The following is a 16002-nucleotide window of genomic DNA, read 5'->3' as shown; positions in this document are numbered from 1 at the left end:
CACTCCCCAGTTGTCCGGGCCTCCCAGCCCTCCCCTCCCAGTGCCCTGCTTCTGTGCACAGGGCCGGGCTTCCTTGTGCACCACCTGCTCCTTTCTGGGCAATGGCAGTCATCCCCACAGCCTCATCTCCCCCTTGTCCATCACCTTGGGGCTCTGCCTCAGGCTGTTGAAACTCAAGAAAGCTGCCTGTTCAGCAGCTGGCTCATCTCCAAGCCCAAACTGTGGCCCTCATCCTTGGCCCCCCCTTTCCTTGGCCTCCTCCCAACCCCTGTCCTCTCTGCCATCGGCCTTCTGAATCTCTCTTGCAGCTGGCTGGTCTGGGTCCACCTCTGCCCAGCTCTGTTTGCCCACACCTCCCCCTCCCCCCACCATTCCCTCAGCTCCCAGCAGCCAGGCCCTCAACACAGCACAGGCCTCTCCCCTTAGGCTGCGAGCTCTCGCGGCTGGGAAGTGGCTGGCCTGTGCTCTGGTCCCTGTCCAGCGTCAGGTGCTGTGCGGGGCACTCAGGGAACCCTGAGACACAGCTTGCTGCCTGCTAGGCCCTTTGGATCTCCTCAGCCCCCAACACCTCTGGACTGGACTCACACCAGGCCCTTTTCCTCGTGGTGACCAGAGAAGGTAGCCTTGAGCCCTACAAGACATCCCCAGGGTGTCCCCCACCCTCCCCCCAGGCCAAACCAGGAACAAGTCACTGTGTTGGTGGGGCACTGGCTGGTGTCACCGACAATGACTACAGTCAGGGTCTGTACCCTGGGGCACTGCCCTTTCATCTCTTCCCCTTTCCCTCTCTGGTTCAGGGTGACAAATGTGGTCATGTGGTGGCTTGCACCCAGGCAATGGGTGCACAGGTGTCTGCTCTGCCAGGACTACCCTGGGGACAGCATGACCCCTGTAACAGGCCCAGGCTGGGATCTGATGTGCTTGGCACCAGACAGGCCCCAGGGCATTTGTGGACAAAGGACAGGAAGCTGGCCCCAAAGCACCCCTCTAGAGGGAAAACACTGGGCACTGGGCAGAGAGGAGCTACAGGGTGACAGCAGAAGGTGATGACGCAGCTTCTCATAGGCTCTGTCCTAGACATGGGATGGGGTCTTCTGAAGGGGGTGGGCTCCAGGAAATGGGTAATGTGGCCTCAGTGGTTGTCCCTCGCTGAGGGTGAAATGTGGGCAGGTAAGCAGGGAACAGACAAGTCTTTATTGGCGGAAGTGATTGGGGCTGGGTGGGAACCTCATCTATCCCCCCATACCCCGCGGGAGGCCTGGACAAGGGGCTAGGCAAAGGGAGGGGGCGATCCGGGTCGCGGCTGAGCTGCGGGGGGTTTGAGGGCGGGAGGGCGGCTCATGCGCGAGGTCCAGGGAACAGGGGCAGACGGCCCAGCGCCGCGCGGCAGACGGTGCCATAGGCTTGTGAGTAGCCCCCGAGCGCGGCCCGAGCGGCCCCCTGGGCCCCCAGCGAGGCCGAGGCGCCGAACATCCTCCGGCCGGGCCGGGGCTCGCGGGAAAGCCCGTGGGGGACCTGCACGCGGTCGGACGGCCGGTCAGGGGCGGCGCAGGCGCAGGGGAGGAAGGGGCAGGGGAGGACCCAACGGGGAGCGAGCCCCGGGTCGGAGGGGAAGGGCTGACGGGAAGGGAGGCGAGGGCCGAAGGGGCCGGGCTCACCCGTGGCGCGGCGGTGGCCTGCACCCCACGGCCCGGGTCGCGGTCACTCCGGATCAGGGCCTGGATGGCCACCTGGGCAGCCGCCTGCGAGGTCAGGGAGGGCGCCGCCCCCCTCACGCCGGGCTTCATCTCGGAAGAGGCGCATCACAGGGTCACTGAGGGACCAGGGTGCTGCCGGCCCTCAGCCCTCGGAAAGGTACAGTTGGAGGGGTCATCCCACGCCCACCCCCAACGACCTACCCACGAGGGTGCCGAGGGGGACGCCGTCGTCGCCCCGGGGGACCTTTCCCCCCTCCCAGGACCTCCTAGGGGCGGAGGCCGGAGCAGGGGCCCGGAGCTCTGCCTGGGAAGGCTCGTGGCTCTGCCGAGGGCTTCTGTGGGGTCGGAAGGTCATCCCCCCGGATCAGGAGTCTGGCTGCAGGCGGCTGGTGTCCCACCCCAAGGGTCCGGGTCGGCTCAGGGTGGCGCCATCAGCGATCACACACCGCGCGCGGGCTCGCAGCCGGGGCCACTCCGAGGCCTGCGTCCAGGGTTCTGCGCGGGCGAGTCCGAGGCCAGCCGGGGGACGGCTCCGGGTTTGGGCGGGGGTGCCTGGGGCCGGGGGGCGTCCCCCAGGCCCTCCTCTCTCGGGACCTGGCTGTTGCCCCTGCGATCCAGGATCATCTGCGGGAGGGGAGGGGCGCGGCTGGGCGTGGGGGTCATTGGGGGTCGCTGAGGCAGGGGGAGGCCTCGAGGATGCGCGGGGATGGGGAATGATGGGGGTCGCCGGCCAGAGCACCTGATAGAGGAGGTTGCGATATTCGGGGGCCGAGAGCTGGACTCCTTCCTGCACCGGGAGCCGCACATCGGCCTCCAGTGTCCACTCACGGGCCGGGCAGTGGAACCTGCGAGAAGCCAGAGAGGAGGGGGCAGGAGAAGCGAGACCCCCGCTGCGGTCAAGCAAGGCTCCTGGGCCTCTCAGACTCAGCGCAGGAGGGGCACCCAACCACCAACCCCGGCGCGGCACGGGGCTGGTCCGCGGGACCCCGCCCCTCCCGCCGCTACCTCTGCACGTAGGGGTGCCGCAGAGCCTGGGCGGCGCTAAGCCGCTTGTCCGGGGCGAACACCAGGAGTCGCCTGAGGAGGTCCAGGGCCTCCGGGGGCGTGTCGGGTGGCAGGAGGGTGTCCAGCGTCTGCCGTGGCCTGCAGCGGCCCGCGTATCCTTCTGTCTCCAGGTCGGGCCTCTCCCGTTACCCCCATCTGTGACCCAGGGCTCGGCTTCCAACCCTCGCCCCGCCCTTTAACTGTCTCTGTGGATCACCCACCCCCCCCAGCCCCGCCCATGCGGGACTCTCAGGCAGCCTGCCTTCCGCTCCCCTCCTCTCCGCACCCCAGAGCAGCGTCCTCGAGCCTCCCGCGCCCCCTCCCTGCCGTAGGCTGAGCTGGGCGGCCGCTGAGGACTCCGCCTTTTTAGTTGCACCAACAGTTGCTGGGTTGAGACCCGCATCCGGAGAGCAGGGCGGGGCTGGCACAGACCTGCCAGCAAGGTCGGGGGAAGAGTGCTGGAGGCCGGCTCCCAAGCACGCACTCACCGCGACCCCAGGCGGGTCAGAACAGAGGCGCTGTAGCTTGAGCCGAGAGCCAGGAGGTCTGCGGAGTGGGCGCCAGAAGGTGATGTGATCAGGAGGGCTGGTGGGTGGGGGCTCAGGGAGCTCTGCAGCCGTCCCTCCCGGCCCGTGGAGTGACTTCTCTGCAGGCTTTGGCTGGCTGGCAGGGCTCCAACCCCAGATATCTGGACGGTGCCCCCATGTGTGCCTATGTGCACCCACATGTGCACCTGCCCTTGCACACTCTTACACCCTCAACACGAGCCCATGCTCACATGCACACACGTCCATGACATCCTGGCACTCCCACCTCTGTGGAGGAGCCCCTTGCCCTCTCCACCCGGGAAAGCAGAGACCTGGGGGGAGAACAGGGCTCCCTCCACCTGGTCCTTCGCCTCTCTCTTGCCCCGCCTCCCTCCCCCAGGGAAAAGGAAGGACCCCTGGCGTCTCCCCTCCCCTCTCTCCCCCTTCCACCTCTTCCCCCCCCCCCCCCCCCCCCCGCCACTCCCCTGGCCCAGCTCCCAGCACAGTGTGTGGAGGGCTAGCACAGCGGGGCTAGCGCTCTTGGCCTGACCTGGCTGGACCCTTCTTGGGCACTGCTTGGCACTCATGCATCCTGGGCCCAGGCCCTGCTGCCTGGCAGACTCTGCCCAGTTGCTCCTCAAAACCCCAGCAGCTCCTTCCTGGGCGCACTGTCCACAGGGCCTGCCCTTTCCCCTCTTCCTGAGGCTTCTGGACTCTCCCCACCCTCCTTCCTACCAGTCCTGACCTGTCAGATGCTGTCCCCACAGCTGTGTGCCCCGACCCTCAGCATCCCTGGTACCCAGTGGACCCATACACACATGCTCACCCTCCTTGGATGGTGGCGGGATGGTCTCCAGGATCAGCTCCAGCTGGTGGAGCGTAGATGTGCCAGGGAACAGGGGCTTCCCCCGAAGCATCTCCCCCAGGATGCAGCCCAGACTCCACATGTCCACCCCAGGGGTATACCTGGGGCAGGAAGGGGTAGAGGGTGGGGGGACCCCAGAGCAGAGGTGGGGGTGGGAGCAGGGACACTCAAGGGGGCTGAGTCTGGGGTGCTGGGAGGGGCTGTGAGGACAATGTGGGGAAGAGGACGGCCTGGGGGCCCTGGCTGGGCAGGGGGCATGCTTCCGGGGAGATGGGGGCAGGAGGGGATGTCACTGTTACCGGCTTGCGGACAGCAGCACCTCCGGAGCCCGGTACCAGCGTGTGGCCACATACTCTGTCAGGGCCTGGCCCTCCGGCCCTTCAGGGAGGCCGCTGAGGGAACGGGCGAGGCCGAAGTCACATAGCTTCGCCAAGCAGCTGGAGTCCAGGAGAACGTTGGATGGCTGGGGGAGAGGAGGGCGGTGAGCGCTGACGGGGCCGGGGCTGGAGGTCGCCTCGGTGGGTGCGTGCAGGGGTCAGGGCCCAGTGAACGGAGCGTGGGCTCACCTTCTGGTCCCGGTGGATGACGTGTCCTGAGTGGATGAACTCGGTGGCCCGCAGGAGCTGGTGGAAGATGTAGCGCTTGTGCACGTCCTTCAGCAGACCGCCCTTGCAGATGACGGCATTCAGGTCAGTGTCTGGGGGGGCACGCAGGTCAGTCTGGGGGGCCCGGGGGCTAGGGGGCCAGGACAGGACTTGCAGGTCAGCCTGGGGGCCTGGCGAGAGTAGCCAGGTCTGTCCCACTTTGAGCCCATGCCAGGGAGGGAGCCTCAGCCCACCCACTGCCCGCAGTCCCTGGGCCCCGCTGGCCACCCTCAGAGCCGTGTCCTGGGCGGGCGCACTGCCGGGCAGTCCCCGCAGGCTTCTGAGGACTGCTCACTGCCTCTGTCAGCACAGCAGTAAAAGTGTGTGGAATTATTTTTAATACTTTATTTCATGTTGACTTTGTTTTACAAAATGAGTAGAAAAAGGAAATACAGCTGCAAGCAGTGGACAAAGCAGGAGCCTTGTAGAGGTGGGGTCAAGGTGGTCACTGCCAGGCCCTGGGGGCTGACACTTGCCAGCTGTTTGTCCTTGGGCACAGGGACACTGCCCAAGATGAGGGCACTGGCCACTGTGGGGACCCCAGCAACAGAGGGACACACAGAGGGAGCCAGGCCACTGGGGACCCTGGGCCAGGACAGAGGCGGGGCTGGGGTCTGAGTGAGGCCTCACTCACCCATAGACTCCAACACCAGGTAGATGTCCCTGTCGTTCTCCGCCCGGATCACGTCCAGGAGGCGGATTATGTTGGGATGGTCCCCAAATTCCTGGGGAGAGAATGTGGGGCTGTGCTCTGGGGGTCGAGGGGCCAAGCTGCCCCCCTTGTCTGGAGAGACTGTACCTGGGGAAGTGGGCGGGTGGCCTTGGCCGCTCACCTGCAGCAACATGATTTCCCGAAACGTCCTCTGGAATGAGACAGAAACACGAGTGTGAGTGAGGAGCAAGAAGGAAGCCGACATGGAAGAGATCCAAAGGAGTGGATGCTCGTCACCCACATACCCACCGGACCACGGGGTCGCAGGGGTGCTGCTCTGAGAAATGCCGGAAGCCTGCTGTGGCTGGGCTTCAAGTTTACGCTAGGGCTCCCCAGTACCAAGGCGGCAGGGGGTCACCTCCACACCCCTGCCCTGGTCCTTCCCCACACCTCTTCCCCGCCCTCTTACCTGGGCATCCGTCTTATCCCTAAAGGCATCAAAGATTTTCTTGATGGCCACAACCTCGCCAGTCCTCCGATCCACCGCCTTCCACACGATGCCATAGGCCTGGGGAGGCGGGTGGTCAGCTTGCTGGGCCCAGCGCCATCGCTTGCCCCCCAGACTACCCCTGCAGACACAAGGCTCCTCCTTCCCGCTGTGGCTCCTGGGAGGGGACGGACGGGGATGTGGTGGGGGCTGTGGCTCTGGGTGAGGCCCCTGCAGCTAAGGCTGCCCAGCCTGCTGCCCAGGAATCCAGCATCTTCTGGAGGAGGTGATGGGAGGCAAGGGGACATGGAGGCAAGGGAGGAGGGTGGGATCTGGAGAGGCCCCAGGAGGAAATGAGGTCACAGATGGGAGCTTCTGGGCAGAAACCGAAGCCTGTCTCTTCTCTGGGATGGCATTTCACCCTTCTGGGCATCCTAACACCCCTCTCTCTCACATACCCCATCCAGCCTGTCCCCAGATTCTGTTGGTTCCACCTCCAGAATTCATCAGAATGGACCACTTCCTACCGTCTCTGCTACCCCACTCTGAGCTGAGCCCCCGCATCTCTTGCCTGGATGGCTACAGTAACCTCTTAACTAATCTCCTTTGCCCACCCCCACTGTCCATCCTCGACAGAGTGGGCAGGGTGAGCCCTGTATAGTGGTACCAACAGCTGTTTCGGCTCCCTGTGTCTTTCACAGTAGAATCCAAAGCCCCACATGATGGGACCCCTCCCTTTAGTCATTCCTATCCAGCCACACCAACTCTGCCATCTCCCCAATAGCCAAGCAGGTCCTTGCCTCAGGGCCTTTGCACTTGCTGTTTGCACTGTCTGGCCCACTCTTTCTCCCCTCCCCCGCTACACACTCACACCCAGATTGTCACACACCTTCACATACACATGCTCATACACAATCCCACATGCTCATACACACAATGCACATGGATGCACACACGGTTCTGGCCCCCACTACATGCTCACCCCATTTACCGCTCAGGCCGTTCCGGCCCGGCCTGGGATCTGTCCCTCCCCCTGGGCGCCTGGAGTGGGTGGGCCTGGCCTCCCCAGAGCGTGCTGTGGGCGCCCGCCTGAGACGGTTGGGGGCCCTGGCTGTCACCCGGCTCTGGGAGGCCGGTGACAAGTCCCTTGGCAGCAGGCACGGTTAGGGCCCTGTTACAGGAGGCCGAGGCGCCGAGGGCCGCGGTGGCCTGCCCAGGGCCGCGGTGGCCTGCCCAGGGCCACGCCCACAGTCCGTGGGGAGGCGGGCGCGAGCCCGGGGTCCCGGTAGGGCGGGAGGGACAGACGCCGGGCCTCGCGCGCTCACCCCCTTCCCGAGCCGCCGCTGGAGCAGGTACCGCTGGGCTACGTGGCGGTCCACCTCGGAGGCGCTCATGCCGGCCCTGGGCGCGCGGGGGCCCGGGACCCCGCGGGGCTGGACCTGTTGACCCCGGTTGCCGTGGGAACCGGCGGCACCTCCCCGCGCCTGCGCCGGCCGGGGTGGGGCGGGGTCTGCAGCCCAAGCGCCGGCCAATCCGGGGCCGCCTGGAGCCCCCCCCAACCCCGCGCAGGCCCGCCCCCTCGGCGCCACCGCAAACCCTCGCCGCGCTCCCGTCTGCGCGTCCTGGTTGCACCGGCCAGGTCCCCCGAGCAGGTGCCCCCTCCGCCCCAAGGAGCCTTCTGAACCCTCTCTGCCAGCTCCGGGCCTTTGCGCGCGCGGTGCCCACGGCCTGGGGTGCTCTTTTCATCCTCTGCCTTACTTCTTCTGGGCTCTGCCAAGGTGGTGCTGATGGTTAGGGGGTCCCTCGCAGACAGCCCCTCCACTCCGGGGCTGTTTGACGGCAGGGGCCGCGCCCTCGCCAGCAGGTGAGGCGCCGCGGGGAGCTCGGGGGGAGTGCCAAGGCGGGGGCTTCCCGGCGAGTGGCCGGAAGAGCAAAGCTGGAGGAGGTGAGTTTGCAGGAGCGGCTGAGAGGGGCCTGCTGTGCGCCAAGGTCACGCGCCAGGCGGCGATCAGAGCCTCCGAGAAAAAGAAAGCGAGGTCAGGAGGCCGGCGGGTGGGGCGGCCAGGAAAGGAAGTGGGAGCACCAGCCAGCCCGTGGACTCTGGGGGAGAGCATCGAGGGGGCAGCTAGGCAAAGCCTCCGAGTGGGAGTGCGCCTGGCACGCTGGAACCACAAGGAGGCCCCCCGGCGGCTGGAGCGCTGGGAGAGGGCAGAGCAGGAGGGTCCTTGTCGTGAATGGAGGAAGCAGGAGAAAGGAGGAAACGGTGGAGGTGTGAAAGGGTGGGTTCTGGCTGCAGTACAGCCCTTAGATTTGCTGTGGGTGGACTGTGGTGTGAAAGAAAGAAGAAAGTCAGATGACCCACAGGTTCACGGTGCAGGCTGTGTGGAAGACCAGGGCTGAGATGGGGAGGCAGTGGATATAGCAGGTTTAGAGAGATTGGGAATTGGGACATTTTTAAGTTTAAGATGCTGATAGTACATCCAAGTGGAAATCCTAGAAAGACATGACTTTGGAGTGCAATGACGAGGTGACATACCCTGGGGGTGTTGGTGTGGGGTGTCATTTAAAGCAGCAGCTGGGCAAGATCACCAGAGAGTGAGTACTGGACCTAGAGAGGGCAAGGCACAGGCCTGGGCCTCCAGCGTTCAGAGTGAGCTCCCAGGCTGTCCAAGGACCAGCAGTTTAAAAATCTTTCAAGCTATTGCAGACCAATAACTTTGTAAAATACAATAAAAATGAGTTGCTAGAAAAAATGTTAAAACCATCGACATATAAAATAAAGCCCCAAATTTGCATTAGAATCGTAGTCATAAAATTACTCTGTCCTGTAGCTGTCAGAGTTCCTTAACTCTTCTCCATTTCTGAGTTACTTCGCTGTAGACCTGCGAGAAGCAGTCTGTGGGATGGGGCTGAGGGCTGAGGAGAGATTGGTGCGGTGGGACAAAGGCCAGGGCAATGTGTGGGGTCTAGCGGCCAAGTGAAGTCAGCATCTGAAATGGAAGGAGAGTGCAAACGAGAGCACGAGATACCCCGGCACCCCTATAGAATGGCTAACGTCAGGAAGACTGGCCACACCGAGTGTCAGCGAGCGTCGGAACGGACTGGAATGTTCCTCTGCTGTTGATGGGGAGGTGAAATGCTACAACCACCTTGGAAAACAATTTAGCACTTTTAAAAGATGCCGAATGTACGTTTATCATGACCCAGGCATTTCCCACCTAGGTGGTTGCCCCAGAGAAGTGAACACACGTGTCCACACAGACGTGCACACAAATGTTCACGGCAGCTTTATCTGTAACAGCCTCAAACTGGAAACGACCCGGCTGTTGTTTCCAACATTTGAAACAGAGGAACAGATAAATAAAATGCGGTGTGACCGCGCAGTGGAATGCTAAAAAGGAAAAGCAAAAAAGGGAAAGAAACTATCGATACACACCACATGGATGAAGCTCAAAATCCTTATGCTGCTAAAGAAGCCAGACTTCTCCTCAAAAGAGTGTGTGTATGATTCCATTTATACAAAATTCTAGAAAATGCCAGCTACAGGTCAGTGAGTGATGGCCTTGAGGGGGACTGAAGAGAGAAATGGGTTGTGAGTGGTACAAGAAAACTTTTGGAGGTGATAGACACATTTAGTTGTGGTGATGGCTTCAGGGTGTATACTTACGTCAAAAGTGTTTAAATCGCACACTTTAAATATGTGTGGTCTTCCGTACTTCAGCTGTATCTCCATATAAAGTGAGAGGGGTGCAGAATACACAAGGGAAAAAGAAACAGTGAAGGAATGAGTGACTTCAACTTCCGCTCATGATGGAGCAGCTGGTGCTGGACACGCCTTCCTTCTGTGAACAGCCGGAAAACTGGACAAGGTATGTGAAACAATTGTCTACAAACCCTGGACAACAAGCAGTGCAGGGCTGTGATCTCGGGAAAACAGAAAGCAACAGGGCCCCTCGACCCCGCTGCCGAGCACCACGGCAGGCAGGAGCACTTTACACGAGTCCACGCAAAGAACTTGGGGGCATGAGCAGAACGAGTCTCAGATTTTACGTGGACAGGGGAGAGCTTCAAGTGCCAAGTAGCTAGGGTGGACACTGGGACCTTCAGGAGAGACCCTGGACAGGTCACACCCCTGTGAAATGACTAAACTAGCCCTAGACAAAGGCTACTCCCACCCACCAGGAGTGCAGAGAACAAGCCTTGACAGGAACAGGAGGGGCAAACATACCTAGCTGCCCGCCAAACCCATCAGCACTCCTCAGAGGGAAGCAACACAACACGACACTCAGGAACGTACAGTTCACAGCAGCCAGCATCCAACAAACATTACTAGACTTACCCAATTAAAAACGTGGGCAAAGGGCTTGGACAGACATTTCTCCCAAGAAGGTATACAGATGGTCAACAGCACATGGAAAGGTGCTCAGCATCATTAGCCATCAGGGAGACGCAATCAAAGACTCATGAGATACCACTTCACACTCACTAGAATGACTGTAGTAATAATCAACAACAAGTCTTGGCAAGGATAGAGACACATCGGAACTCTTGCGCCCTGATGGTGGGAATGCGAAGTGGTGCAGCTGCCGTGGAAGACAGTTTGGCCGTTCTTCAAAAAGTGAAACACAGAATTACCATCTCCAGCAATTTGACTTCTGGATATATACCCAAAAGAATTGAAAACAGATATTCAAACAAATACTTGTACACGAGTGTCCATAGCAGCATTATTCACAAAAGCCAATTGGTGGAAACGACCCAACTGTCCATCAACTGACGGATAAAAAAAAATGTGGTCCATCATACAGTGGAATATAATTCAGCTATGAAAAGGAATGAAGGACTGGTGCATGCTGCAATGCAGACAAGCCTGGGAAACACTGTGCTAAGTGAAAGAGGTCAGATACAAAAGGTCGCGTGTTCTGAGTCCACTTATATGAAATATTCAGAATACGTGGGTCCCTAGAGACAGAAAGCAGATTGGTGGTTTACAGAGGTTGAGGGGAGAGGGGATGCGTAGGGACCGCGTAATGAGTGTAGGTTTTCCTTTTGGGGTGATGAAAATGTTTTATAAGTAGATAGAGGTGACGGTTCCATAACATTGTGAACAAGTGCCACTGAGACGGTTAATTTTATGTTATGTGAATTTCACTTCAGTTTAAAAAAATGTTACAAGCCTTGTGAGAAGGAAGGAAAATATGACCCATATCCAGGAGAAAAATCAGTTGATGGAACTAGATGCATAAGTAGGAGAGAGGATGGAACTGGCAGTCACCTTAAAAACAGATATTATAAATATGCTCATGGATTTACAGAAAAACATGAATATGATGAGGTGAGAATTTTTAGAGCCAAAAAATAAAATATTTGAAATGAAAAACTCATTGGATGGACTTAGATGATCCAAGAGAACTTGAAAACACAGCAATAGGAACTATCCAAATCGAAATGCATGGAGGAAAAAACCTCGCAACCTGCAGGACAGTATCAACAAAAGGGGTGGTTAGAAGGTATGTTTGAGAAAGTAATGGCTGAAATGTTTGCAAATTTGAAGGAAAAATAATACACTCATAGATCCAGGAATTTAAATGAAGCGTAAGTAGGGAAAACACAAAGAAGCCATAACAAGCACATGGTAACTAAATTGCTGAAAAACAGTGATAAAGAAAGAAATACTAAAAGTCACCAAAGAAACTTACATACAGAGGAACAGAAATAAGCAGGACTGCAGAGGTCTTGTCAGAAGAATTTCAAGCCAGAAGACAAAGCAATGATGTCATTAATGTGCCCAAAGAAGGAATAAACCCTGCCAATCTGGAGCGAGAGACCCAGAGAAAACGTCCCTCAAAAACGAAGCAAAATTAAGACGTTTTCAGATAAACAAAGCTTAGAGTATTTATCACCCACAGACCTGCACTACAAAAAAATATTAATGAAAGTTTTTTAAGATGAAGAAAATGATTCTGGATGAAAATTTGCATTGACATAAAGAAATAAAGAGCTGTGGAAATGGCAAGTAGGTAGCTAAATATAAAAGACATTTTTCTCATCTACTAAATTTCATTAAAAGATAGTTGACTGCCTTTGCTGAACCTCGTAGCTCAACAATGGATCAGAAGTCTATCTATCTCTGGGGCCAGCCCCATGGTGTAGTGGTTAAGTTCAGACACTCTGCTTCAGTGGCCCAGGTTTGTGGGTTTGGATCCCGGGTGTGCACCTACACCACTCGTCAGCCATGCTGTGGCAGCAACCCACATATAAAGTGGAGGGAGATTGGCACAGATGTTGGCCCAGGGCTAATCTTCCTCAGCAAAAAAAAAAAAGAGGAAGATTGGCAACAGATGTTAGCTCAGGGCTAATCTTCCTCAGAAAAAAACCCCAAAAAACCCACTATCTATCTCAGGTCAAATCATAACCATATGAGATGTCACCTCATACCCAACAGGATGACTACAATCAAAAAATTGGAAAATAAGTGTTGGCAAGGATGTAGAGAAGTTGGAGCCCTTGTACCTTGTACCCTTGTGGAGAAATCGGAACCACGGTTGGTGGGATTGTTAAATGGTGCAACCACCATGGAAACAGTATGGTGGTTCCTCAAAAAAATTAAGATTGGGGCCAGCCTGGTGGCATAGTGGTTAAGTTTGCGTGCTCTGCTTCAGCAGCCCAAGGTTCGTGGGTTTGGATCCCAGGTGTGGACCTACACCCTGCTTGTCAAGCCATACTGTTGTGGCGTCCCACATACAAAGTGGAAGAAGTTTGGCACAGATGTTAGCTCAGGGACAATCTTTCTCAAGCAAAAAGAGGAAGATTAGCAATAGATCTTAGCTCAGGGCCAAACTTCCCCACCAAAAAAAAAAAATTAAAATTAGAATTACTCTATGATTTAGCAATCCCACTCTTCAGTACACATCCACAAGAACTGAAAGCAGGGTCTCAAAGAGATCTTTGCACACCCTTGTTCACAGCAACATTATTCACAATAGCCAAGAGGTGGAGACAACTCCAATGTCCACTGGTGAATGAATGGGTAAACAAAAGGTGGTATGTACATAGAATGGAACATTATTCAGCCTCAAAAAGGAAGGGAATCCTGCCACATGCTACAACATGGATGAACCTTGAGAACGTTATGCCAAGTGAAATAAACCAGTCACAAAAAGCCAAATACTGTAGGATTCCACGTGTATGAAGTATTTAAAGTAGTCAAATTCTTAGAAACAGAAAGTAGAATGGTGGTTACCAGGGACTGTGGGGAGAGGAGAATGAGGAGTTCTTGTTTAATGGGTATCGAGGTTCAGTTTTTAAGATGAAAAAGTTCTGGAGATCTGTGAATATCTGAATATGCTTAACAATATGAATATACCTAACACTACTGAGCCATACACTTCAAAAAAGTTCAGCTGGTAAATTTTGTGTTGTGTGTTTTTTACCACAATTAAAAATAATTTTTAAAGAAGATAGTTGACTGTTTAAATTGGAAATAATAACAATATGTTGTGGGGTCTATAACCTGTAAAAATAAAATGTAATACAGCAATACACAAAGTATGAAGGAATACAATGTAAATATACCCTTATAAGGTTCTTAAATTACACGTGAAGTATTATAATATTATTTGAAGATAGACTTTGATAAGTTAAACATGCAAATCTTTACCTTAAATAAAAGTAAACATACATAAAGAGATAGAGCTATTAAGCCCGTAGTCTAGACAAAATGGAATATTGAAAATTACTCAATCAAAAAGAAGACAGAAAAATAAGGAAAAGGAATAAGAAATAGATGGGATAAATAGAAAACAAATAGCAAGATGGTCAACTTAAACGAACCACATCAAAAATTACATTAAAGGTAAATAGTCTCAATACTCCAATAAAATGACAGAGATTGTGCACCTTTATTTTTTAAAAATCAAAAGCCAAGAATATGCTATGTACAAGTAATGCACTTTAATTATAAAGACATGAGTAGGTTAAAGTTAAAAAGATTATGCTGTGGTCTGAATATTTGTTCCCCCCACCCACCTCAATTTGTATTTTGAAATGCTAACACCCAATGTGATGGTATCAGGAGGTGGGGCCTTTTGGAGGTGCTTGGGTCATGAGGGGAGACCCCTCATGAGCTGGATTAGTGCCCTTATAAAGGCGGTTCTGGAGAAATCCCTAGCCTCTTCTACTACGTGGGGACACAGTGAGCACCAGCTATGAACCAGAAAGAGGGCCCTCACCAGATATGACCATGCTGGCGCCTTCATCTTGGACTTCTCAGCCTCCAGAACCATGAGAAATAAATTTCTGTTTTTTCTAAGCCACCCAGTCTGTGGTGTTTTGTTAGAACAATATGAATAGACTAAGACAGATGGAAAAAGACATATCGTGCAAATACTAATCATAAGAAAGCTTTAGTGGTTATATTTATATCAGACAAAGTGGACTTCAGCACGTGGAATATTACCAGAGAGAAAGCGGGACACTCCCTTATGATAAAACCGTCAAGTCATTAAGTAGTCACTCTAATCCGGAGAGTGTATGTACCTAATAACAAAGTCTCAAAATACATACAGCAAAACCTGACAGAACTGAAAGAAGAAATAATCAAACCAGTTGAAGATTTTAGCACTCCTCTTTCAATAATTTGTAGAACAAGCGAGCAGAAAATAAAGATATGGTAGACCTGAGCAACACTATTGTCCCACTCGACCTAGTCGACATTTAGAAAACAAGCCATCGCCAAGAGCATACACATTCTTTTCAAGTGCGTATGAAATAGTCACCAAATAAACCATATTCTAAGCACTATACAACAAAGATCAGCAAATTTAAAAGGGTTGAGATCACACAAATTATGTTCTCTGATCCCACAGAATTGAATTAGAAGTAAATAACAGAAAGATATTTGGAAAATCCCCCAAAAATTTGGAAATTAAACAACACACTTCTAAATAAACAATGGGCCAAAGAAGAAATCACAAGGAAAATTAATCTGAAAGATAATGAAAACATAACATATGAAAATTTAGGGGCTGGCCCCATGGCTGAGTGGTTAAGTTCGTGCGCTCCGCTTCGGCAGCCCAGGGTTTCACCGGTTTGGATCCCGGGTGTGGACATGGCATTGCTCATCAGGCCATGTTGAGGCGGCGTCCCACACAGCACAACTAGAAGGACCCACAACTAAAATATACAACTGTGTACTGGGGGACTTGGGGAGAAAAAGCAATTAAAACAAAAAAAAGAAGATTGGCAACAGTTGTTAGATCAGGTGCCAATCTTTAAAAAAAAAGAAAATAAAGAAAATTTGTAGGATGCTGCTAAAGCAACACTTAGAGGGAAATTTATAGTTCTAAATGTTTATATTAGGAAAGGGGAAAGGTTTAAGTTTCCACTTTAAAAGTCTAGAAGAAGAGAAAATTAAAGCCAAAGTAGGCAGAAAGAGTGAAATAAGAGTAGGAATCATTGAAATGGAAAGTGGACAAGCAGGAGAGAAAACCAATAAAATTAAAAGCTGGTTCTTTGAATAAATGGAATAAAATCTAGCTAGACTGATTAAAACTCAAAGGGAGAAATTATCAGTGTCAGGAATGAAAGACAGATTCCTACTAAATTCTTCAAACATTAAAAGATAATAAGGATTTATTATTAACAATTTCACATCAATAAATTTGATGACAAATGCAATGGCAAATCTATTGAACAAGTGGGAGTATTCCTCAGATATAATCCATAATAAATATAAATATGAATGGAAGGGCTGGCCCCGTGGCCTAGTGGTTAAGTTCGGAGCGCTCTGCTGTGGCAGCCCAGGTTCAGTTCCTGGGTGCAGACCTACACCACTCTTCATCAAGCCATGCTGTGGTGGCAACCCACATACAAAACAGAGGAAGATTGGCACCAGATGTTAGCTCAGGGCAAATCTTCCTCAAGCAAAAAGAGGATGATTGGCAACAGATGTTAGCTCAGGGTGACTCTTCCTCAGCAAGGAAAAAAAAAAAGAATGGGAAAGCTATATGCCCACAAGGACAAACAGAAGAGTAGAAAGCACATTGATGGAAATGGAGGGAGGACTGATCACTAGTTGGACAGGCT

The 16002-nt window shown here is 54.0% G+C and overlaps 1 protein-coding gene across 17 annotated transcripts; it reads right to left on the bottom strand.

The window, feature by feature from the left end:
- Window positions 1-1173: 1173 nt before the first annotated feature.
- Window positions 1174-7416, bottom strand: MAPK15 (mitogen-activated protein kinase 15). 17 transcript variants are annotated; one of them, XR_011421680.1, is made up of 14 exons: window positions 7242-7399; window positions 5899-5997; window positions 5611-5640; window positions 5412-5502; window positions 4700-4830; window positions 4433-4596; window positions 4095-4234; window positions 3230-3287; window positions 2703-2840; window positions 2437-2542; window positions 2144-2321; window positions 1899-2032; window positions 1659-1813; window positions 1174-1515 (listed from the first exon to the last, which is right to left on the bottom strand). XR_011421680.1 is itself a non-coding variant. In XM_023649133.2 (14 exons), exons 1-14 carry the CDS (start codon window positions 7308-7310, stop codon window positions 1339-1341), a joined length of 1644 nt encoding a protein of 547 aa, XP_023504901.1. In that variant the 5' UTR covers window positions 7311-7416; the 3' UTR covers window positions 1174-1338. The 17 variants fall into 17 exon arrangements, 16 of the variants coding, with proteins under 16 accessions (XP_023504901.1, XP_070078628.1, XP_070078634.1 ...); XM_023649133.2 differs by having other exon boundaries at window positions 1659-1787; window positions 7242-7416; XM_070222527.1 differs by having other exon boundaries at window positions 1659-1781.
- Window positions 7417-16002: the final 8586 nt, after the last annotated feature.

The sequence above is a fragment of the Equus caballus genome, chromosome 9 (genome assembly GCF_041296265.1).
Source record: "Equus caballus isolate H_3958 breed thoroughbred chromosome 9, TB-T2T, whole genome shotgun sequence".
Classification (NCBI taxonomy): Eukaryota; Metazoa; Chordata; class Mammalia; order Perissodactyla; family Equidae; genus Equus; species Equus caballus.
Note: the sequence above shows the minus strand (reverse complement) of the source record. Positions and strands in the feature narration are given on the sequence as shown.